The sequence below is a fragment of the Aquarana catesbeiana genome, linkage group LG07 (assembly GCF_042186555.1).
Source record: "Aquarana catesbeiana isolate 2022-GZ linkage group LG07, ASM4218655v1, whole genome shotgun sequence".
NCBI lineage: Eukaryota > Metazoa > Chordata > Amphibia > Anura > Ranidae > Aquarana > Aquarana catesbeiana.
Window position 1 is genome coordinate 87,082,938 of NC_133330.1, and position 24,102 is coordinate 87,107,039.

Below are 24,102 nucleotides of genomic sequence, written 5' to 3' on the forward strand. Positions count from 1 at the left end.
GACTCTGAAAATCATGTTGAACCAGAACCCATTATTCCTGTCAACCGTAGCCTGGCCACCACCCGGTTTCAGTCTCCTTGTATCCTGCCCGGAAAGACCTTTTTTGATGTCTGCCCTTCACTCCATACTTCTCAAATAGACAAATGACTCCAAACTCTCTGGATATCCTAGTGTATAATGTACCTATGCTTTCCTACTGCATCACTACTGGTGACCCTCGCTTCAGAAGGATGTTGAAGATTATGTTCAGGCTTGCTCCATTTGTGTGCTGTCCTTCACGTCTGCTCCGCCAGGTCTCCTTTTGCCCCTACCTATTCCAGATGAACCCTGGTGTTACCATGGACTTTATCTCTGAACTACCCCCCTCAGCAGACTCCACCATTTTATAGGTGGTTGTGGACAGGTTTTCTAAAATGTCACTTAACTCCACTTCCAGGACTACCCCCAGCTGTCACTCTGGCTTCCATCTTCATAAAGGAGATCTTTCGTCTTCATGGTAAACCCTTAGACATTGTCTCTGATAGAGGAGTTAAGTTTACAGCTCACTTCTGGAGGGCTCTGGCCACATCCTTTGGAATCAGGTTGGACTTCTCCTCGGCCTTTCACCCACAGTCAAATGGGCAAACTGATACCGTCAACCAGAATGTTTAGCAGTACCTTCTTGCCTTCATTTCTGCCCATCAGGATGACTGGGTAGGCCTTCTACCATGGGCTGAGTTTGCCCTCAATAACCACACTAATGCCAGCACTGGTGAGTCTCTCTTTTTCACAGTGTATGGGTGTCAGCCTGCTGTACCATTTCCCATTCCCACCTCTGCTGTGTTGCCAGTGGCTGCAGAGGCTCATTGATCCTTCAATTCTATCTGGGCAGATGTTTCCAAGAATTTACGTTTGACAGCTTCCAAATATAAAGTAATTGCAGATCGTCATCGCCGTGTGAGTCCCAAATTTCTACCCGGTGACAAGGTTTGGCTCTCTACTTAGAATATTGGTCTTAGAGTACCCTCAATTTAATTTGCTCCTCGTTTCATTGGTCCCTTTACAATCCTCTGCCAGGTTAACTCTGATGCTTTCAAGCTCAGTCGCTCTTCACATTTAAATATTCCTAATGTCTGCCATGTTTCTCTCCTGAGACCGTACATCATCAATAGGTTTTCCCATCTTCTTCATCATCCATTTCCAATGGTCAATTCCACAAATCAGTATGAAATCAAGCAAATCTTGGAGTCTAAATACTCCAGGGGGAGATTTTTATATCAAATTGATTGAAAGAGATATGGTCCTGGGGAAAGATGTTAGATTCCTTTCACACTTCTGCTCCCTGTTTGGTTAAATCTTTTCATGAGAAGTTTCCTCTCAAGTCTAGCCCTAAACGAGCGGGCAGGCCTCCTAAGTGGGAAGGGGGTGGGGGTACTGTCACATTCTAATGTGCAGTTTCCTGCCTGTGAAATTCTTACATCCTTTCTGCAGTGGTTCTGCTGGACCTGTGATTCTATTCACATGTTCTTGGGCTTCTCTGTTGTCCTATGGGCATCACCTGCTGTACTGAGGTTTATATTCCTTTCCCTCCTATCATTTCTTGGCCCAACTCCCAGTTTGCTTCCCTATTTAAGTAATGCTCAGCGCAACCTGCGTTGCCTGAGCAACTTCTTGGTTTCTCTGAGCTTCTGGTTTGTATAGCATTACTTGACTTCTGTGTCTGACTTACCGTTTACTGACCCTGGCTTTGTCTGGCGTCCGCCCTGACCTTGGCTTGTTTCCAGGATCCTCTTCTGTCTCCTGCCATCTGTACTCTGCATGCGCAAGTGGTCTCCATATCGTTAGCTGGGCATACCCAGCTGGTTCCAGCTTGCTGCAAGTCCATCCCCAACCTTCAGGGGCCCTGGTGAAGAAGCAGGCCGGGGCCTAGACTCTGCTCCCTGAAAAATCCAGGGTTGGCATTCTAGAAGGGCTCACTACCACATAAACCTGACATCTGCAGTGTGTAACTTCAGCTCTCCACCCCATGTTTTATGAAAGCTCAGTCAACCTTTAAAAATTCTGTACTATGAACAGATGTAGAGAAGAGAAAACTGCAGATAAACAGGTACAACTCAAGTAGGAGGATTTGTTTCATCTCTGTGTATCACCTAAGGCCAGTTACCTCACTGGGTAAATGTAGGGGTTTACAACCACTTTAAGCTTTGAAAATGAAAACTAGAAGCCAATTGGCTGACATGCACAGCTGCTCCACTCTTAGTAAATTTCCCTCAATGAGTTGCAACATTTACAATCCCATGTAATTTTTTTTTTTTTGCAGTTATTGGCCTTGCTTCTACTATAAATTGCTACAAACAGAGGCATCAAATTCCATTGTAAAACAGCACATCTAGGCAAATCAATATTTAGCTGAATTTGCTATTTCCTTATAAATGGCTACCATAATGTTTACTTACCCCTTCCGCATTCACATCTACTGCAAATGAATTCAAGTCATTATCAGTTATGCGCCCAGCTACAACTAATTCGCTGCCATCAAAGTATTGTTTGAAGTTGTTCTGTGTGACATCAGCTATTGCATTTTCAGGATACTGCATCTTTATATCCACCAGTGTTGGGTTTGCAACTTCATTATAAAACCCCTAAGAGAAAAAAAGAAAACTAGTGTGACATGACTAAGCACTTGTTTTATATATTCTGCTTTTACTTTTATTTCTTGATATTTTGTGAGGTCCACTATAGGCATATTAAATGTAGAGATTGTTTTTTTAACATACATACTATGGCTCAATGTGAGAAAAGTGTTATAAGCTTTCATTGCCCATAGCATACGCTCAGTCTCCAACTGTAACTTTTACAGTCTTACACAAAAGACATATGAGAGACAACCTGCTGCGATTGATTCATCTACATCCTGAACTACAGGGCAACTAGTTGCCTTCATCACCTATTCTCCATCAGCAAGTGCCTAATTGGCTTGAAGAAGCCTGCTGTATGCAGCAATCTCCTCCCAGAGGCATCCATCAATTAGGGCAATGTTCATCAAGCTGCCGCCGGGCCAGATTCGGTCTTTTGCTTGTACAATTTCTTCCACTGACACCAGCAATGAGGCACCATTCCTTCCACTGACACCAAAAATAGGGCGGAATTTCTCCCACTAATATAAAAGCTGAAATACCATTCTTCACACTGATACCAAAGATGGGGCACAATTCTTCCCATTAACACCAACGATGAGGAAAGTCCTTCCACTGACACCAATGATGGGGCACTATTGCTTCCACTGACACAAACGATGGGGCACTATTCCTCCCACTAAAACCAATGATGTATTCCTATTCCTATCTATTCCACTCCCACTGACCACCAAGCCTGAGGCATTGTTTGTTTCCACTAATGCTGGGGATACTCCCACTGGCCACAGTCCAGCCCCTCTAATGAAGGACAGTAAACTGGACCCTTGTTTAGAAAGTTTGGAGACTCCTGAACTAGGTCTCTGCAACTCTCCACAGGTATTCTGTCTTTGCAAAACAAAAATAAATTAATCTGATTGTAAGGGGAAGGGCAGTGGTGGCCCATCCATTAGGGTGTACCCGGGTGCCGCTCCCTCTCTCCTCACTGCCCAATATATGCATAATGGATAGATTCATGCTTAGCATGAATCTATCCATGGCCGCTGCAGCCACTCCCTATTCATGAATTTGGGACACGGAACACAAATCTGTAATTCAGAACATTGAATTCGAAACACGTAATTTGGAATTTGGAACACGGAATTTGGAACACGGAATTTGGAACACGGAATTTGGAACACGGAATGCAGAATTTGCAACACGGAACATTGAATTTGGAACACGGAATTTGGAACACGGAACAAGGAATTTGGAACACAGAATTTAGAACACGGAATTTGGAATTCGAAAACGCAGAATTTGGAACACGGAACTCTGGAATTTGAAACACAGAATTTGGAAAATGGAACACGGAGTTTGAAACATGGAACGCGGAATTTGGAACTCGGAATTTGGAACTCGGAATTTGGAACACGGAATTTGGAACACGGAATTTGGAACACGGAATTTGGAACACGGAATTTGAAATTCGGAACACGGAACGCGGAATTTAAAACACGGAATGTGGAATACGGAATTTGGAACAAGGAATTCGGAACACAGTATTTGAAATTCAAAATTTGGAACACGGAATTTGGAACACGGAATTTGGAACACGGAATTTGGAACACGGAATTTGGAACACGGAATTCGGAATACACGGAATTCGGAACATGGAATTTGGAAGCTGGAATTCGGAACGCGGAATTTCTAGGTGAGGCCGCGACTTCGGCCTAGTTCGCGGCATCCGGCCGAAGCCGCGGCCTCGCCTAAAAACTCATGCCCGCTGCGCCTCAGGACCGGCGCGGTGAAAAAAAAAATCTAAAAAAATCGGTTTGCTTAAATTTTGAATTAATTTCGGCCTAGTACGCAAGGCCGGACGCCGCGGACTAGGCCGAAGCCGTGGCCTCGCCTAAAAACTCATGCCCGCAGCTCCTCAGGTCCGGTGCAGTGTCCAAAAAAAAAAAAAAACTCAATTTGAATCGTGAATTAAGGTGGGTTTTTTTTTTGGTTTTTTTTTTGGAAATTCAGTTTATTAAATTTTTTTGAACATATAAACATACAAAAATAGTGGAGTGACCTGGCACAACACCGGCCATTCCTTGACCAACATGGCCGACTTGAATCCAACATTTGTATACCTAACACAGGTGACATCTTATACCTACCCCCCCCCCCCCAACATCCCGTACCACAGTTCACCACAATTAAGAAAAATGACTTCTCTTTATTTTACCAATGGGGGACCAACTGAAGTAAAACCATGTAAAAATGTATGCATGAGTTTATTATATTCACCAAAGCACTGCACCTTACTTGATGGTTAGCTAATTTATGAACAAAAGGACACACATACCAGTAACTCCCACCCCTCCTCATGTATTTGGTTATATCAGTATCCCATTACTATTACTTTACCTCATATGAGACCTAGGGCAGAACTAGCCAGCCGTAACCTCCATGCCAAACCAAGCCTGTCAAACTTTGTCAAACTTTTTTCCGCACCCTCTAGATTGGTACGTTGCCTTATAATATGGCATCATGGAATTTACGAGACCCTTCCAAAATGGAACACCAGGGGGAGCGGAATTCCTCCATTTAAATAATATGGCTTTTCTTGCATAGAAAAATAGAATGGTCAACAAAGTTCTAAGAGCTCTGGATGGAACTACCTCCTCTTACTAGGCCCAACAAACATACTCTAATGGACAATGGGATAGGTATACTTAAAATTTCTTCTATACATTTTATTACTCCTTCCCAAAAAGTCTTGATGTGCGGGCAATCCCAGAAAATATGTTTGGCATTTGCCGGTGAAAAACCACATCTCCAACAAGCCGAGGAGACTGATGGGTAGATTACACCCAATCTGGCCGGTGTAAAATAAATTCTGTGTAAAAATTTAAAATGTATGAGCCTGTCTCTCGCAGATACTAAATGTTTAAAGGGATGCACCCATACGTCATCCCAGTCCTCCCCATCCATATCAGGGACTTCACTTTCCCAACGCTCTCTACATTTAGCCATTGCCGCCGGACTTTTCTTAAACAGTTCTTTATATGTGACCGACAAAGTTTTAGGGAGGTCTTCTACCATGAGCATGTCTTCTAAAGCCGATGGGATGGACTCTACCGCCCTATCTCTGAATTGGGCCTGAAATGCGTGTCGAAGCTGTATGTACCTGAAGAAATATGAGTTAGGGAGGTTATGCTTAGTCTTTAGCTAGTCAAAAGTCAGAAGTATTCCATCTTTGGTGATGTCCTTTAGTAACTTAATTCCCTTGACCACCCACACCATGGGATCCTGGAAGGAGTAGAATTGAGACAACTTGGGGTTCCCCCACAAGGGAGTCTGAGGTGAGAAACCCAAGTAGCTCGGGCACGCCAACACCACTGCCTCCCCCCAAGCCTTAATAGTGGCCTTCATGGCCAATGTCAAAGGAAGCTCCGACCCAACACCCCAAACGGAGGGTCTCATATGACCCCAAGTGAGCCGCCTCCACAACGGTTGCTGAATCTCTGTCGTCAGATGTCAACCATTTATGGACAAATACCATCTGACCAGCTAGGTAATACTTCTTCCAGTCAGGCAAGCCCAAACCCCCCTGCCCCCAAGGTTCCTGAAGTACCTTAAGTCCTATGCATGGTTGTTTGGGGGCCCATATGAATGAACTGGTAATGCCCTCTAGTTTTTTAAAAAAAGATTTGGGAGGCCGTACCGGAGCGTGTCTCAAAAAATAGAGTATGACTGGAAGAATTTTCATTTTCAGTAAACTTATCCTCCCTGTCAGTGACAGAGGGAGCCTTTGCCAGGCCTGTGCCCTCTGCTTAAAAAAGGACAATAGGGGCAGTAGATTAAGAGTCACATAGTCAGCACTGTCTGCTGTAATTTTAACTCCTAGGTATTTGATGGAAGAAACCCACTTCAGCGGCAGACTATGGACAGCCTCTTTCCTGACACCAACATCTAATGGCAAAATGGAGGATTTGCTCCAGTTCACCTTTAGTCCCGAAAAGGGATACATTTTATACATTTCCTACATTATAGAAGTCCCCTCCACTGCGGGGTGTTGGTGTGTGCGGTCCGGTGTTCCTCGTTGAGGTCCCCCTCTCAGCTCCCGGGCCAGGCTCCATGTTTCACCCCTGGTTTTGTTTTGTCGCACGGTCCCAGTTTTGGCTATCATGTGAGTAACCTTTTTGGCATGGCCCATTATGCCAAATTTCCCCCTTTTCTGCTGATTTTGTTAGACCCATGAAACTATATTGCTTTTCATACATTTTTTATAGAATTTAGATGCATCCGGCTCCTGAAGAGTGGATTGAAGTCCATGAAATGCAGCGTCGGGCCTACCTTTGATGCATCAAACACACATTGACCAATTTTCAGATGTTTTTTACTTCACATGACTTTTATCATGCTTGGGGGATCAAGATGCATAATTGTACCTACCCATGTCCCATGGTTGTATATACATAGATTTATTGTCTATATGCGATTATTTTACGTCTAATGTTTGCAATGCGTTTTTTATGCCATGTTGATCATTGGTCCTTAATAAACATACATATGTTTGCACCTCTGTGAGTGTGATTGGGCTGCATCATGCGCACCTCATTCAAAGTCCCAACCTCCCCCCCCTCTTTTTCATGATATTAAGGATGGGGGCGCAAACTTTCCCTTGCATCCCAATTAAAGTCCTAAGTTCGCTTTTCCCCCCATTGCTTGTACAGCAATGGTAGGGCATGTGCACTTATGCAGGATGGTGAAGCTTTTAAGGGAGGGGGAGAAGATGAAATCAGTAGAGGGGATGTAAACATGGCTCAGAGCTGAGGAGGGGTGGATGGGGGATCATGTGGATGAGAATGCAATGGAAAGGAGAAGTGGGAGAGAACTGATCCCTGCACTCTGTATATACCATGCCCTGATCCCTGCACTCTGTATATACCAGGCCCTGATCCCTGCACTATGTATATACCGTGCCCTGATCCCTGCACCCTGTATATACCATGCCCTGATCCCTGCACCCTGTATATACCATGCCCTGACCCCTGCACCCTGTATATACCGTGCCCTGACCCCTGCACTCTGTATATACCGTGCCCTGACCCCTGCACTCTGTATATACCGTGCCCTGACCCCTGCACTCTGTATATACCGTGCCCTGACCCCTGCACTCTGTATATACCGTGCCCTGACCCCTGCACTCTGTATATACCGTGCCCTGACCCCTGCACTCTGTATATACCGTGCCCTGACCCCTGCACTCTGTATATACCGTGCCCTGACCCCTGCACTCTGTATATACCGTGCCCTGACCCCTGCACTCTGTATATACCGTGCCCTGACCCCTGCACTCTGTATATACCGTGCCCTGACCCCTGCACTCTGTATATACCGTGCCCTGACCCCTGCACACTGTATATACTGTGCCCTGACCCCTGCACACTGTATATACTGTGCCCTGACCCCTGCACACTGTATATACCATGCCCTGATCCCTGGATTCTGTATGTAACAAACTCCTGAGAATTCTGCACTCATTTGTCATTCCTGACCTCTGCACACTTTAAGACCCTCCCGTTGCAATTTAGCCAAACCCACTATTTAATGTTCGGGGGAGGGGGGGTGTAGATGAGCTCCTGCACCTATTCGGTGAGAAAAAAAGCCCTACCTGGGATGCAGCCAGCCAGTGCGGGAACTCAGCATGGGTATCGTAGAACCCACTGATTCTTGTCGGCTTCGCCTACCTGTGCTGTGTGCTCTCTGCCTTCTACCCTGTGGCAACTGACCCCTCCTCTGCCAGTGTCATTAGTACAGTGACAGTGTACAGTATTATCACTGTATTGGTGTCACTAGGGATGTCAGTGTTAGTTAGTTTGTTAGTGTACCTCCCAGCGAGGGTCTGTTAGCACCAGATTGCAATCACTGCTAAGGTGTTCGGGTTTTGACTTGCAGAAAAGGTGGCAACCCTAACCGCATCCTGTTGTCTGCTGTAACTGCTGTAGTCAATAAAGATCTTGTGGATAGAGAAAAGGGTTTGGTTCAGCTATCTGATAAAGATTGTCTGCAGTGATTGTATCTGCTTATACAGGCCAGGCATAGCGGTCTCAGCAATGCATGAGTCACTATTACAACAGTTGGAGTCAAAATAACTGAGCTACACCCACAGTTGCAACAATTTTTAAAGCTAAACTCCAACTTTACCATATCAACTTTTAATGGATGCAGAATTCCAATGGACACAGTTTTATTGCAACAGCGCAGATCATCATCCGACTTCTTCCTCTGCAGTCCAGCTGTCAGGAAACCCACCTAGTGTACTGTTCTACCAGGGGTGTTGCCATCTCCCACTCTCTGCCACCTGTTTACAGATGTGTGGGGAGCCTGATACATACTTACACACATGGTGCACTTATCCAATAGTGCAGTCTTATTGGGTAAAAACCTTTTCTATTTTGTTAGCAATGTTTGATATGCACATCCCACCTGATCAATGGATAGCTCTTCTAAATTACTCACCTTCGGAGCTGACCAGGAACCAATGTCGCCTCCTCTTTTCCACCACAACCACTGTGAAGCAGACAATAGCCAAAGCCACCCAGGCAATGATACACATCAAGACTGAGGCAACACTTCACAAAAAGGTGCAAAGGTATGTCATAATTTGGCAATCCGTGGTTGATATGTACTTACCTCCGGATTTTGACACCTCCCTTTTGGAGCCTTAACCAAACCCATTACCTTGTCACCTGTTTGAACCCTTGGGATTGTTGCCAACCCAGACCACAGAACCACCCACCCTCCTTCTCCCTTTCTTTCGTCTCTACCTTCCCCTTTGACTTCTGGATGTCATGGTTATGCAATAAAGTTTTGTCTGTCAGCTTACCTGTCTCCATGTGTTCATCTCTAAAGACCAGCTGACTCTCACATGACTGGTTTTATAACCTCTCCTCTAAGCATGGCCCCACCCAAGGCCCTATCAGGGAACCCCATATTAACCTGTGCACTGCAAGCCAGCAGTGCTGATCAACCATTGTGTGTTAGCTTTCGTGTGTACTTGCTGTGTTTCCTGCGTCTGATTCCAGTTACTGACTTTGGCCTGTTCTCGACTATTCCTGTCTTCTCGTGACCCTGACCTTTGGCGTGTCCCCGACTATCCCTGTTTACCTGTGACCCTGAACCTTGGCGTGAACTCTGTTGTCCTTGTCTGCTTGTGGCCCCGACCTTGGCTTATTCCCTTACTATCCCTATCCTCCTGTTTACTACTGTGAGTGTGAGCTGGGGAACCATGGGGGTCACGACCTGGAGCCAGTTGCAGCCCAGTCCATCCTCACCACTAGAGGCTCTGGTGAACACCTGCTGGATCTTAGACTCCGCGCCCCAGGGAATCTTACGCTCTAACCCCGGTGGGATCTGTGCTGGTGTTCCAGCAGCCCTGCCTTCCTTACCACCCTGACTCCCATCCGCAGCAGTCAGCCATAGGGTCCACTACCTTGCGGTGCACTCCTGATCCCTACGGTGTGCATCTGTCACCTAGCCTCAAGGTGACCTGACACTGGAGGTTTACCACACACCTTCCCAACACTGCCTTGTCCTTGGAAGACAAGAAAGATCTGGACAGCTGCACTCCGATTCACTTTATTCGATATAAACATGAAAACCAAATGACAGAGGGATCAAGTACAGTGGGGGATCAAGCAGGTAGATATAGTTCGCGCTGGAGTCAGCACTTAATCATTGATAATTGGTTAATCATTGGTAATGATGTTTTCCATTGTGCAGCACGCAAGCTGGGCTGGCACCTGACTTGAGGAGTTGTGACAGGATCATTAGAGGCTACTCATCTGGAGCAGCAATACAGTAGTGTTGACTGCCTGGTCCTTGTTGCTCCCCGGGCTATAGGTGGGGTGGACTATCCAATTGTCAGCTTTGTGCACGTCTGCTGCTATTCCATTGCACAGAGCAGGTAAGTATAAAGATGTTTGTTATTTTTTTTTTTTTAATTACCTTTACAACCCCTTTAAAGTGTTTAAAATGATATTAACTGCAATTCTCTTGGATCCTCTTTGCCACACCACTCTTCACCACTTGGAGGGCTAGTGTTCTGATCCAAAATGTCAACAGTGTATTCTCCTGTCTCTCTCTCCCTGTGTGGAGAACTCTATTGCCTACATTACTTGTTAAATTAGTTGTGATAGCCTTTAAATCGTCTAATAAAATGTTTGAATTTGAAAAACAGCAGAATGCTTTCAGCAGGATTTACATTTAAAGACAGAAAAAGATATTCATCAAGATGTAAAAAAATAGTGCGTTCTAACCTGCAACTGTAAATCTGCATCCGAGTCTTCATAAATACGTCTCGCAACTCCAGAGTTTTCCAGTGCCAGCTTTTCCAGAAAAGAATAATCTGGGCTATGACCAAAAGCAAGACTATATACAGTGTATTTCCCATTGTTGGCATTCTTTACATTTGCTTGAATTTTTGAAGGATTTGATTCACCTTAAAAAAATATTATATATATTAAATATGCCCTTATCATTCTCATGAAGGTCTAATATGCTAGACTATATAATAACATAGAATTGTGAGATAACAATAGGGGTTTTCTAGATTTTACTCATACAGAGAGTAACAGGGTACTGAATTTCTTTCATTTGTTTAATGTCTGTCTGACTAGAACAATATCAACTCCTAAGAAATATTTATTACAATGTGTGAGGGTATATAATTCCTTGAGGATGTCATATTTGGCTGCTTCAATATCGTGACTTATTTCCATGGTGAACGGTGAGTATCATAAAATATATATAAATCCTCCAGGGTGCCATATTTGGCTGCGTCAATATCCTGAATTATTTCCATGGTAAAGGAGCACGCATGCTCTGAACACGAAGCCACCTCCTCTTCGGAAGTGACGTCACCCCCGAGCAGTCAGCGTCCTCCATAGCATTCTCCACTGCCCGGATTGAGATGCTTATGCTGGATACCATCTACACAAGCTGCCGGTGGGACACATATAGACGTGGGCGCATCGAGAACGACCACGGATTTACAGGTCCCCATAAGAAATATTTGTACATTTTTGTCAACTAATATCTGGTCTCTTTTCACCTCTATGACCAAACCGCCGGATCATTTCCTGGGCTCGCCGGTAAGAACGGTAAGCCAAAAAACCACTGGTGAGCGGCGGGAGGGGGACAACCCTTCCTGCTGCTTCTAAAAGCAATCCATTGGCTAATCAGCCATTCAGATCACTTTTATCAGAAAGAGAATCGATGGCTGCAAAAAAAGGTAAACCGCTTTAAAACCGCAGCGTATATATATGTATTTCGGTCTTTTAGTATAGAAGTATAGCTAAACCTTTTTTTGGCTCTACTTCTCCTATGGATCACAGGAATGCAGTTCGTTCTGTATAGGGATGAGCCTGCGGTTCAAGTCAAACTTAAGTTCAACTCGACTGTATATATATATATATATATATATATATATATATATATATATATATATATATATATATATATATATATATATATACACACACACACATATACACACATACATACATACATACATACACATATACACACACACACACACACACAAACACACACACACAGTCTGCATTTAGTGTAGACTAGATATTCAGTGTAGACTTTATATTCAGTCAGTCCAGGCAGTGTAGTATACATAACACAGTGTATTGAAGTGGTTAAGGGGAACCACGCGCAAAAATGTTTTTAAAAAATGACATGGGGGTCCCCCCAAAATCCATACTAGGCCCTTCAGGTCTGGAAGGGATTTTAAGGGGAACCCCGCGTCAAAATTTTTTAAAAAAATGGCGTAGGGGTCCCCCTAAAATCCATACCAGGCCCATCAGGTCTGGTATGGATTTTAAGGGGAACCCTGCACCAACATTTTTTAAAAAATGGCGTGGGGGGGTCACCCCAAAATCCATACCAGACCCTTATCCAAGCATGCAACCTGGCAGGTTATGATAGGAGGAGGATGAGCGTGCGCCACCCCCCCTCCTAAACCATACCAAGCCACATGCCCTCAACATGGGGAGGGTGCTTTGGGGTCCCCCATGTTGATGGGGACAAGGACCTCATCCCCACAACCCTTGCCTGATGGTTGTGGGGGCTGATCGGAATCTAGAAGCCCCCTTTAACAAAGGAGCCCCCAGATCACGCCCTCCCTATGTGAATGGGTATGGGGTTCATTGTACCACCAAAAAAAAGTGTCAAAAAGTAAAAACCACAAAAGACAGTTTTTGACAATTCATCGTCCATCCTTCTTCAATCAAGGCACCGATGGACCCAAAAAATTGAAAAAAAGAACACTTTGATGGGAGGCATCCCACCGACTGCTGTCTTTTTCCAGTGACAGCTGTTATATAGGCAAAGGCGGGGCCAACCGATGATGTAACCAAGTGGCCCCACCCTTTCTGATGTCATGTGCCATCACAAGGGGGCAGGGTCATCAACTTACAGTCGGGATCCACCCAGATGCCTGGAGGGGCAGCTGGCTCAGCCTCTCAGCTGTGCCACTGGGAGACTGAGGGGCAGAGAAGAGAGCTGGAGCTGGAGGGGCAGAGCAGAGAGCCGTAGCCTGACTGTCACTACTCTCTGCTCATAGTGGAGGGAGAACTGAGCGATCGGCAACATTTGATTACTCAGTTCTCGGTGCAGAGGTGGTAAGGGACAGATGGAACATCAGATCGATGCTGCATCCACCTACATGAGTATAAGGGGATTTTTTTATACCCCATACTTTTCTTTTAAGCTGCAGAGGATGGGGGTGTACACATGCCACGACTGCAATGTTTTGCTTCATGACCACAACAAGAATTAAACCCCTTGTCGCATTCAGTATGCAGTACCGCTTGCTGAAGGCAACCCATTCAAGTGGTAAGCACTTTTAAGGGTTAAAACAAAAGAAGAGGCAACATAATGCCTTTTCACCACTTGTTAAACGCGATCTGAAACGTGATCTACTGCAGATCTCTTTGCAGAGGGCTATCAATAGTTTAATCTAGCCCTAATGCCCCGTACACACGGTCGGATTTTCCGATGGACAATGTCCGATCGGAGCGTGTTGTCGGAAATTCCGACCGTGTGTGGGCGCCATCGGACATTTTCCATCGGATTTTCCGACACACAAAGTTGGAGAGCAGGAGATAAAATTTTCCGGCAACAAAATCCGATTGCGTCAATTCCGAACGTGTGTGGCCTGTTCCGACGCACAAAGTGCCACGCATGCTCAGAAGAAATTCCGACACGGGACAGCTCGTTCTGGTAAACTTAGCGTTCGCAATGGATACAGCACTTTCGTCACGCTGCAATGTTAAAAATGGTTTAATACAGCGCACTCTCTTCTTCTTTATAATGTGAGAAGAATTAAGTAGTTTTGATGCTCATATTCACACACACTTCTCACAAACTTTTATTTGTGTTTTTTTAGTGGGATTCCCTGAATATATTGTTATTAGTTGTCACATCTGACAGTTTTATATTTTTTAATTTTTTTTTATTTTGGATTTTAAGCCTTTTTTTTCTTTAATGTTTGGATTTTTTCCAAGGCTGATCTTTGTTCAATGTTATTTTTATTTTTACTCCAGAATATTTTTGGGTGTGTTTTGTGTGTCAAGTTACCCCAACACCATTGATATCTTTTATTATTTAATCTCCAGGAGATTGTTCGGTGTTGGTGTCCCTTGTTCATTTCACATTGTATATTTGAAATGTACCTGAATCCTCACAAACTGTCCTTTTTGAAGTAAAACACATAGGAGAGTATAATTCAAAACAAAAATCCTTTATTAAGGGATCAGAACCAAACAAAAGGGAGGCAACGCTGGATCAACATGAGAAATTAGCGAAGCCTGGGACTCCCACGGCAGACATCAATTCTTCAACATCAAAATTGGTGGCCTGAGGAGTCCATATGTAAGGGAGGGCAGTCTGGTCCAGAATTCGCAGAGATCCAGATAGCAGCAGATGACATCTGTGTCCCCAGGCTGTGGTACCACAAGAGGCTGCATCTTTTGGCCGACCAGACTGAACCCAGGGCAATCACTGTCTGGTCTTCCTTCCACACTTCCTTCCAGGCTGTGGCTGTGCAGTTGGAGATGTGGCAGGAGGAGGAGTAGGACCTGGAGGAGGAGGAGGACTGGGAGGACCTGGAGGAGAACTGGGGGGACCTGGAGGAGAGGGAGGAGGAGGAGGAGGAGGACCATCCCAAAAGATGTGTGTGACGTGCAATTTGGCCCCTCATACCTTTCTCCAGAGCCTCCGATATGAGGGCCTCACACAAGACTTTTTGGCCCTCCTCCATCCTCTGCATTTTATATGCTATGAAGGCAGCAATGTTCTCCTCCATGGTGTGGGGTGCTCCCAGGACCTCTGTAGCCCTCCAAAAGAATGCTATAGCAGCCTCCTCTAGGGTACTCGTCCTACTGCCACTTTCTGTTTTCAGGGGGGGTGGAGGGACCTTGATATCAGCCAGCCGGCGCGGCCCGGCCACCTCCTGGCTGAGACTTCCCTGTGTATGAAAAAGGGACATGGTTTTAGTTTTTGCATCATCAATCACAATCCTAAATTAGTACTCCCAACTAACATCTAGTTAACATCATTGATTGGACAAGCAGAAATATTTCGAGGAATGCTATACCTGGCTCAATCTGGGCTCCTCCACATATCGCCTGGAAGGCCCAGGTTGGGCGTCAGAAGCCTCAGCCGGGGGGGAAGGAAGCGTGGAAGGAAGACTGGAGAGGGATGGCCTGGGTTCAGTCTGGCCTGCCAGAAAATGCAGCCTGTCGTAGTACAACATCCTGGGGACATAGATGTCATCTGCTGCCCCGGATCTCTGTGAATCCAGGACTTTCTTGTGCTCCCTTAGATATGTGCTCCTCAGGCCACCAATTAATATCTTTAAATAGGTGATGTCTGCCGTGGGGATCACCTGCTTCACAATTTCACACAATTGCTCCAGTGCTGCCTTCCTCTTTGCTTGGTTCTTGAAATGGGGGTGGGTAATCTCCCACAGACAGGGCAGCTCACTTAGCATATCTATGAATACTGACATGAAGTCATTGTCTTTCATTAAGATATCCATGTTCACTGCAAGACACAACACAAGACAAAGCCTAATGTCAGACAAAACTCTCCTAATCTTGTTACAATATAGGCCTCAATCTAGAAGCAGTATAGGCACAAGTTTGTCTCTTACCTTCGTTCTTACGATCGGCGCGTCCAATGCTCCTTCCTCCGCTCACAGATCGTACGTAATACGCACGCATGCTATGCTTTATACACACTGCGCATGCGTGTAACTCCGCCCGTCCCTGACGTTCTTTCTAGTGTATTCCCCGCCCCTTTTCGTTCGGCACAGTGGGTGAAGAGCACATGGCGGAGTTACAGCAGGTGCGTGCTAATTCTAGCAACGAGGAGGAGGAGGAGGAAAGCCCGGATCCAGGCACGTCCCGATCCAGAAGGAGACGTTTTAAGGCCACAAATATGTCGTTTGGGGAGATGTTGGACATGGTCGACATCATGAGGAAGTCCGACTATGACGGAAAATATGGGCCTTACCCCAACCCCAACATCCGAAAGGCCAAGATCATGGCGAAAGTGGTCAGGAGTCTTGAGAGGAATTTCGGGGTACGAAGATCAAAAGATCAGCTCAGGAAGCGGTGGTCGGACCTGAAGTTGAGAGAGCCAGAGCAGTACCGAAAGATCCGGAGAGTGCTGCAAAAAAGTAAGTAGTTGTGCTGTGTTCCTATTCTTTCTTTCTTTATTACGTTCGTTCTGCTCCATATGCTTTTATTAATTGTAACGTTTAAAAAGGTCAACTTTAATGTTCATGGGCCCATTATTCGTTCGTATCAAACATTTTTCTTTCGGCCTCTAGAACACCATTGTTTAGGCCATATGCATTTACACACATTTTTGGGGGCCTACTTGGATGCCAAATATTTGTTTGTGTAGATGGGTTTGTTACTAGAATGAAATGCAAACTAGATTCTGTGTAAAGAGGACACTGAGCAGCTGTTTTCACATCTGGACACTGGAGCACTAGTGTGGGAACCCAGAACACCATTTTTATTAGGGGGGCCCACACAGGTGCTCCAGTGTATACTATAGGGGGGGCTACATCTGTGAAGCTTGTACTAAACAGGTAAAGTATTGCAGCTTGACAAAGGACACTAAAAAATATACATCTTGGAATTCGGCTAAAATAGACAATTGTACCCCACTTCCAAGCAATGTTTCCTATTTCTAGTTCTGCCTTCAAATATCTGTGTGCTAATTATACCATTTTTGTTTTACATAGGGGAGAAAAGACTCGGAGGACACCCCTCATCCCAGGAGACCAGAGACCACCCCCCTCTGGAAGAAGGGGAAATACCAACCCAAGAAGCTGAGCAGGAGGAAGAAGAAGACGTGGTGGAGATTGGCACCACAACAGGTGAGTGTCTGCGACCACAGGCTCAGGTAAAAGAGATGGATGGTGGCAGATTTTTGAGACCTTTTTTTTTGTTCTTTATCTCTTTTTAGGTGATCGTGATCCAGAACGCTTTACATCTGAAAGTGCCCAGATACTCATCGGGGAGATCATGGGGTGTAATCTCCAATTGCAAAACATCCAGCAACAAATCAGTGATGTTATTAAAAAAAATAATAACATCATTGATGTTTTGGGGCGAATTTAAACCCCACAAAATCACCTGTTTTATCGTACGAAAATGTTTTCAATGTTTAGAAAAGCCAAATTTGGAGGATGCACACAGTGTGCCAACATGTGCTATCTGCCATCACGGGAGATCAATGGACGCGTTTTGGGGGTGCAACCCCTTACTCAATTATAAAGTCGCATTGAGGAAGGGCTTGCTCCCCCAAAACACGTCCCTTGATCCCCCCTGATGGCAGATAGCACATGTTGACATTCGTAAATTGGTGTGCATCTTCCAAATTTGGCTTTTCCAGGGGTGATTTCCCCCCATCTGAACGCTATATCAAACACAGTTCTTAAATACTCATGTCTGATATAGCCTTCAGGTTTTACCATATGTGAACTTTGTAAGTTCAAGTTTTTTGGCTTTCTTGTTGGTTTTACACAGGCCTGTTTTATCTGAAATGGATATTTAGATTTTTGATAATGCTACTGCAAACACTGTTATACAACAAACATGTTGGTTTGTTTTAAAAACCTTTGGGAAATGCACATGTGATTGTGCCGGTATAAAAAAGTGCCTTACTCAAGAATGTGTGGATTATTGTCTCAACACTACAACACTTTTGGGGTGATGTAATTGCTGTTTTATGCAAAAATGGGGGTTATTTCCTAAGGGCAAATACACTTTGCACTACAAGTGCAGGTTCAGTGCAGTTGCAAGTGCACTTGTAGTGAAATGTGTTTTTGCATTTAGGAAGTACCAGCCAACACTGTTTTTTATAAGGTTACCCAATCACGACATTTTCTGCACTCAACACATTTCTGTCAGGGTCAGCTAAAACAAACACAAGCAGTAAATGTCCACAAAGAATTTCTTTTGGTTGTTTTTTATTTGAAAAAGGTGTCACAGATTGTCTGGCATATTGATAGCCCCCCTACCCGCAAAGAACTCCAGGTAGCGTAACCGGACATCACGGGCATTCAGGGAGGGCAAGCCAGGACTGCCACTTTCAAGCGCCGTCAGTGTTGATGGATTAGGGATTCCGGCCTCAGGCCCAACTGAGCCAGCATAGTTGGCTGAATGTTTTCTTAAAAGATTATGGAGAACACAGCAGGCAAGTATTATATGGTTCAGTTTATACTCCGCCATATGGATGGGTGTCAGAAATAATCGGAACCAGCTGGCCAGGATTCCAAATGTGTTCTCCACCACTCTTCGGGCTCTGGCCAGCCGGTAATTAAAAACCCTCTGTTCCGGGGTGAGGGTCCTCACCGGGAATGGCCGCATCAGGTGGTCCCCCACCGCAAATGCTTCATCAGCAACGAATACAAATGGGAGACCTTCAACATTGTCCTCTGGAGGTGGCAAGTCCAAGCTGCCATTCTGGAGACGCCTGTAGAACTCCGTCTGGGCGATCACTCCACCATCGGACATCCGGCCATTCTTCCCCACGTCCACATACAAGAACTCGTAATTAGCCGACACCACCGCCAACATCACTATACTATTAAACCCTTTGTAATTATAATAGTATGACCCCGAGTTGGGTGGTGGGACGATGTGGACGTGTTTCCCATCAATTGCCCCTCCGCAGTTAGGAAAGTCCCACCGCTGGGCAAAGTGGGAGGCCACAGTCTGCCATTCCTGTGGCATTGAAGGAAACTGTTGAGGAAAAAACAATAAACATTACTATTTTTTCAAAGATACATGGCAAGCAGATTATACACAAACATTATGGGGCAACCTCCAGATAGCATTTACTAAGGGGAATTTAACAAGGCCAAAGTATAAGGTACACCTATCATATTCCCCCTCCCCCCCTCATGGGCCATTTCTAACATTATAGGGGGGGAAACTCTTGGACAGGTAACCCTCTTCACTTCATTGAGAGATGAATGCCTAAATAATGGGTATTACTTGGACCAGCCCCTCCTTAGTTACACTATTGGCAGACCACTGGACAGGTAAGAAGTGTCATAATACAAAGATATAAATACACACTGTACACATTTGAGGACATTTGAACATTCTGCTATTACCTATCAAGATAATAATAGAATAACAAAACTTTAAAAACAGTACCATTGGAAATTATACAGGCAGGCCCTTGCACTACATGCTTTGGGGAATTCATCCATAAATCTGACCAGTAAAGAGGTGGGTATAGTGTGTATGGGTTTGGCAAAGTCAGCAGATAGATGATTGAGGATAGAGAATTGGGATCAGCTGACTTAGCAGTTGGGGGAGGGAGGGTTAAAAAAAATTTGGGGACACCACAAAAAAAACCCTCTGGCACTCTGCCTGAATTTAAATCAAAAATAACATTTCCAAACATTTTAGGGGGTGTTTGGGGTAAAGCACTACTATGGAGCTGATAAAATACATTGTTAAGTGACTACATGAGGTGAATATAGGGCAGGAGACACCATGCTGGGGAGGTTATTGAAGGGCAAATATGTATGAAGGACATAAAATAATAATTACCTAAAAATCCAGCATGCATGAGAACAAAGGGGACATTCACAGCATATTCCAATCATGGTAATTAGGGAATGAGGGAAGAAATACAATATATTATCAAACATTCAATACAATAAAATGTGATATAAAAGGATAAAAATCTTACCTTCATATACTCCTTCTGCAGGACCTGGATGATGGCAGAACAGGTCTCTGGGATAATGATCCCCAGAGCCTGGGGGGAGATGCCTGTCGAGAACTTGAGGTCCTGCAGACTTCTCCCTGTGGCCAAATACCGCAAGGTAGCGACCAACCTCTGCTCCGGAGTGATGGCTTGCCTCATGCAGGTATCCTGCCTGCTGATATAGGGGGTCAGCGAAGCCAACAGACGGTGAAACACGGGGTCCGTCATCCTGAGAAAGTTCCTGAAATCATCAGGATTATTCTCACGGATCTCACGGAGCAAAGGCATATGAGAGAACTGGTCGCGATGAAGCAACCAATTCTTGGTCCATGAACTCCTCCCCACCCTGTTCATGGACTGGACTTGTGTCAAGGTCAGGACCCCAACACCAAGCCCCCGCACAGCACGAACTCTACGAGGAGTACGCATACGAAACATGGCTAGAAAACGGTCGGCTGCTCAGAACGAAGTAACAGAACGCACTGAAGAACAGCAAGGCCTGTGAAGAGCGACCTGAAAAACAGCAACGAGCAGGCAAGATCGCACAGAAAACTCTGATACGAATTGACTGCACGCACTGAAGAGCAGATACAAACCCACAAGCACAAACTGAACGGCAGAAAACGATCTGAAAGCCACGAGTCTGAAAAAGCGCGAATCGTCTCTCACCAAACTTTTACTAACACGAGATTAGCAAAAGGAGCCCAAAGGGTGCCGCGCTTGGTTCTGAACCGGCCTTTTCTAGTCTCGTCGTACGTGGTGTACGTCACCGCATTCTTGGCGATCGGAAATTCCGACAACTTTGTGCGACCGTGTGTAGGCAAAACAAGTTTGAGCCAACATCCGTCGGAAAAAATCCTAGGATTTTGTTGTCGGAATGTCCGAACAAAGTCCGACCGTGTGTACAGGGCATTAGTGTTTGGCCAGCTTTTCTGAAAACAGGGAGCGAATAAGTGAAGTTCATTGGCAGGCTGTTTGAAGGAGGCATTGATGGGACCAGTTGCCATTTTTATTTTTCTTCCTGGATTTGGCGTGGGGACATGCTAGAGGTCTTCAGATAGCACTGTGCTGTGCTTCTGGTGTGTTCCTGCACATTTAAGGAAGAATAGACTTCCTCTAGACATACCTGTCCTCAGTTTATTTTTTCATTGCTCTATATGCTCCAAAATATAAACTCTCATAGATTAGAGTTACAGTATGGGCCGCACTGCACAGAGAGGCCTTCACATAGTAGTGTGGCTTCCACATATATCTGCAAATGTGTACAACTAAAACTTCCACTTTTAATTCAAATTGTTAAAGCTGAAGTTTAGGTATTGTAATGGGGTACCATGTGAAACAGGTTAAAATTTCAGGAAAAGTGATTGATGTGATGTATGTTCCTCCACGGATTCTAAGATTTGCAATCTAAGAGAATACCAGCAAAGACTTCAGGATAGTTCTTTACCCTGTATTGGTAAAGTCCGTTCTGGGGCTGGTTTTATTGGGAGTCTGATAGAGATCTGAGTGGGACAGACTCCCAAGTCCATGGACTGCAGTTTAATGTTTTCTTTTCAGGTCTTGATTAAGGCAGCTGGTCCTAGCTCTCAGAGAGTGTGTGTGTCTCCATGTGAGGAGGCAACTAGGAGCATGGCTGCTTATTCCCTGAGTTTGGATACAAAGTATTTGCGTTTGTAAGGACACTTACTACAAAACCAAGGACTGGTCAGACTATGGACACAGTAAGGCTCGGTAGAGCAGAAGTTTATTTTTGTTTGATTAATGGCAAGATGCCCTTTTTTTTCTGTTTGGAAATATCCTGTGGATTAAACATAAAGTTTCCTAAAGAAACTGAGTTTGTCCCTGGATTGAGTCTGATCCCTTACACTTGTTGGCTTGAAGCGGGCACAAGACCCAGAGACTGTACCTCTTGCAGCAGCATTTTTGAAAAAAAAATAAAAATTACTTCCTTTTTTGAATTTACTGGTACCAGTATACTGTTAAAAGAATGGAGGAAATAATCAAACAGCTGGTACAAGCACTCACAGACCAACAAGAAACGAACCGCTTGTTGATAACTGCTACCCAAGCGGCCATGCAGGAGCAGAAGGAGTTCAATAAGCTCATACAGTGTCAGGTACAGTCCCTGACTTTTCTACGTGTGGACAATGTTGCAGTATTATGCAAGCGAGTGCAAGCTGCACCAGAGGCGTATCTAGTGAAAATGGCGCCTATGACAAGCACTGAAGCTGTCCCCCTGTCAAACATTTGAAACCCATCTTTCAGATAACCTTAACAAAAAAAACGCCTAACAAAACGACAAGGCAAAATTTCAAAATATAAAATTGTAGTATATTAGTGATGATGACACCCCCTATTGTAAGTGGAGTTATTTTATTTCTTGAGGGGGTGTTGCCATCACTTATATATTGCAACTTGTTATCAAAAATCCTTTGAGGGGGTGTCAATGTGACTAATATGCTGCAATTTTATATTTTGATATTGTTATTTGTTTGAAAGATATCAAGTAGTATATTTGGTTTACAGGACACCACATATACAGTATATGGTATTCAGAGAGAGGGCTCCACCATCACTTAAAGTGGAAGTAAACTTCCTTTACTGTCTTTTACATACAGGTAAGTCTATAATAAGGCTTACCTATAGGTACAGTAAATATCTCCTAAACATGTACAGTTTAGAAGATATTTACATTACATGGAGCCAGTGACATCACTGGCGCATGCGCTCTGAAGGAACTGCCACCGGTGGTGTTCCTTTAGAACCCTGTGCCATAAACGGTGGCTCCCACGCGCATGCACGGGAGTGACTTCATCATGGCTCAGGCCAGTCACAGAGCCTGCGAACCCGGAAGCAAGATGAGTAAAAATGAGAGCACCTTCTGCGCTGACTTCTGGGTGCGGAAAGGTTTGTTTTAAGGTAAGTGTAACATTATGTGCTAGTATGCGATCCATACTAGCAGATTATACCTTTTACCTTGCATGGTAAAAAAAAAAAGTCCAGCAATATACAACCGCTTTAAATTATTCAATTACATTTAAATTGAAACACTAAGGTGATGAAGGAAGCACAGCATTGTATTTTATTGTAATATTTACAGTGTTTATACTGGTTATGGCAAGAGGGGGGGGGGAGAAGATGGAAGGGGGAGGAGAGAGAACTGAGGGGGGGTAAATGTCTCTTCCTGTGCACATTCTCCACATTACCTTAACCTGAATGCATTCTTCTGCTTCTCTTACTCATTTCTACTCCCTCTCTGCCCCCTCCCTAGTCCCCACTGCAGCTGGCTCTTTCTCCAGGCTCCAGCATGGCTCCAGTACTCTGTTCTTCTCAATCAAAGGGGGCGGCTTGAGAAAGGGGTGGGTTACAGGAGCGCCCATTGGTTTAATAAGCAGCAGGAAGTGGATCAGCTTCTGCTGTTAACTCTTTCTTGTCCTGTAGTAGCCGTTCATATATTACGAGGCTGTTGGTTCCTTTCTGCTGCTTCTATATAGTCAATGACAGGACAGGAGGGGGGAATCTGCAGGGCGCTCCTATATACACACACAGAGCCACTAGGAGAGAAGAGCTGCAGTGTCAGGACTGTGAAGATGGAGAGGAGGGAGAGCACAGCGCACCTCCCGGCTCCTTTCCCCTCTCCTGCACCTTTCCCCTCTCCTGCACGGCAGCCTATTTTGCAAATAACCTAGGTGGACACCACTGCATAAACTCCTCTCTCCCTTTGATTCTTGTGCATGTCAGAGAAGATGCAGGGAGGAGGTGGGCGGAGCTAAGGAGGTGGGTAGAGCTAAGTAGTGGGTGCTGAGTAGGAAGTTAAATCTCCGCTCTGAATGCTGATCTCTGCCTCTCTCCTCCGTGACGTCACTGGTTGTTAGACACCAGACGGGCCGTGCCTAGCAACCAGTCTGGGCAGTGAGCCAGGGGCCAGTGGTGAATGACCTAAAGCAGTCTCCACTGGCCAGGATCCCACCCCAGGCTGACAATGAGTAACAGTGGCGATATCAGGGCCATTTTAATTAGAGATCTCTGCAAGTGCCTTGCTGCCCAGCCACTCAGGAGCGCCCCCTTCATATGGCGCCCATGGCACTTGCCATATCTGCCATACCCTGGATACGCCACTGGGCTGCACTACAGAAAATGAGGGCCGGGGATGACGTGGAAGCTTTCCCTCTTTTTGATCTGAATGCTGCTG

At 45.0% G+C, this 24,102-nt stretch overlaps 1 protein-coding gene across 1 annotated transcript in view; it reads right to left on the reverse strand.

Annotated features, from left to right (window-relative positions):
* The window catches only part of LOC141103144 (inter-alpha-trypsin inhibitor heavy chain H3-like), a gene marked incomplete in the record, with an annotated part of 321,136 nt that overhangs the window by 96,800 nt on the left and 200,234 nt on the right, over positions 1 to 24,102 (reverse strand). Inside the window, 2 exon segments of the mRNA XM_073592423.1 lie at positions 2,436 to 2,621; positions 10,910 to 11,091. Of these exon segments, the coding sequence (XP_073448524.1) occupies positions 2,436 to 2,621; positions 10,910 to 11,091 (368 nt within the window).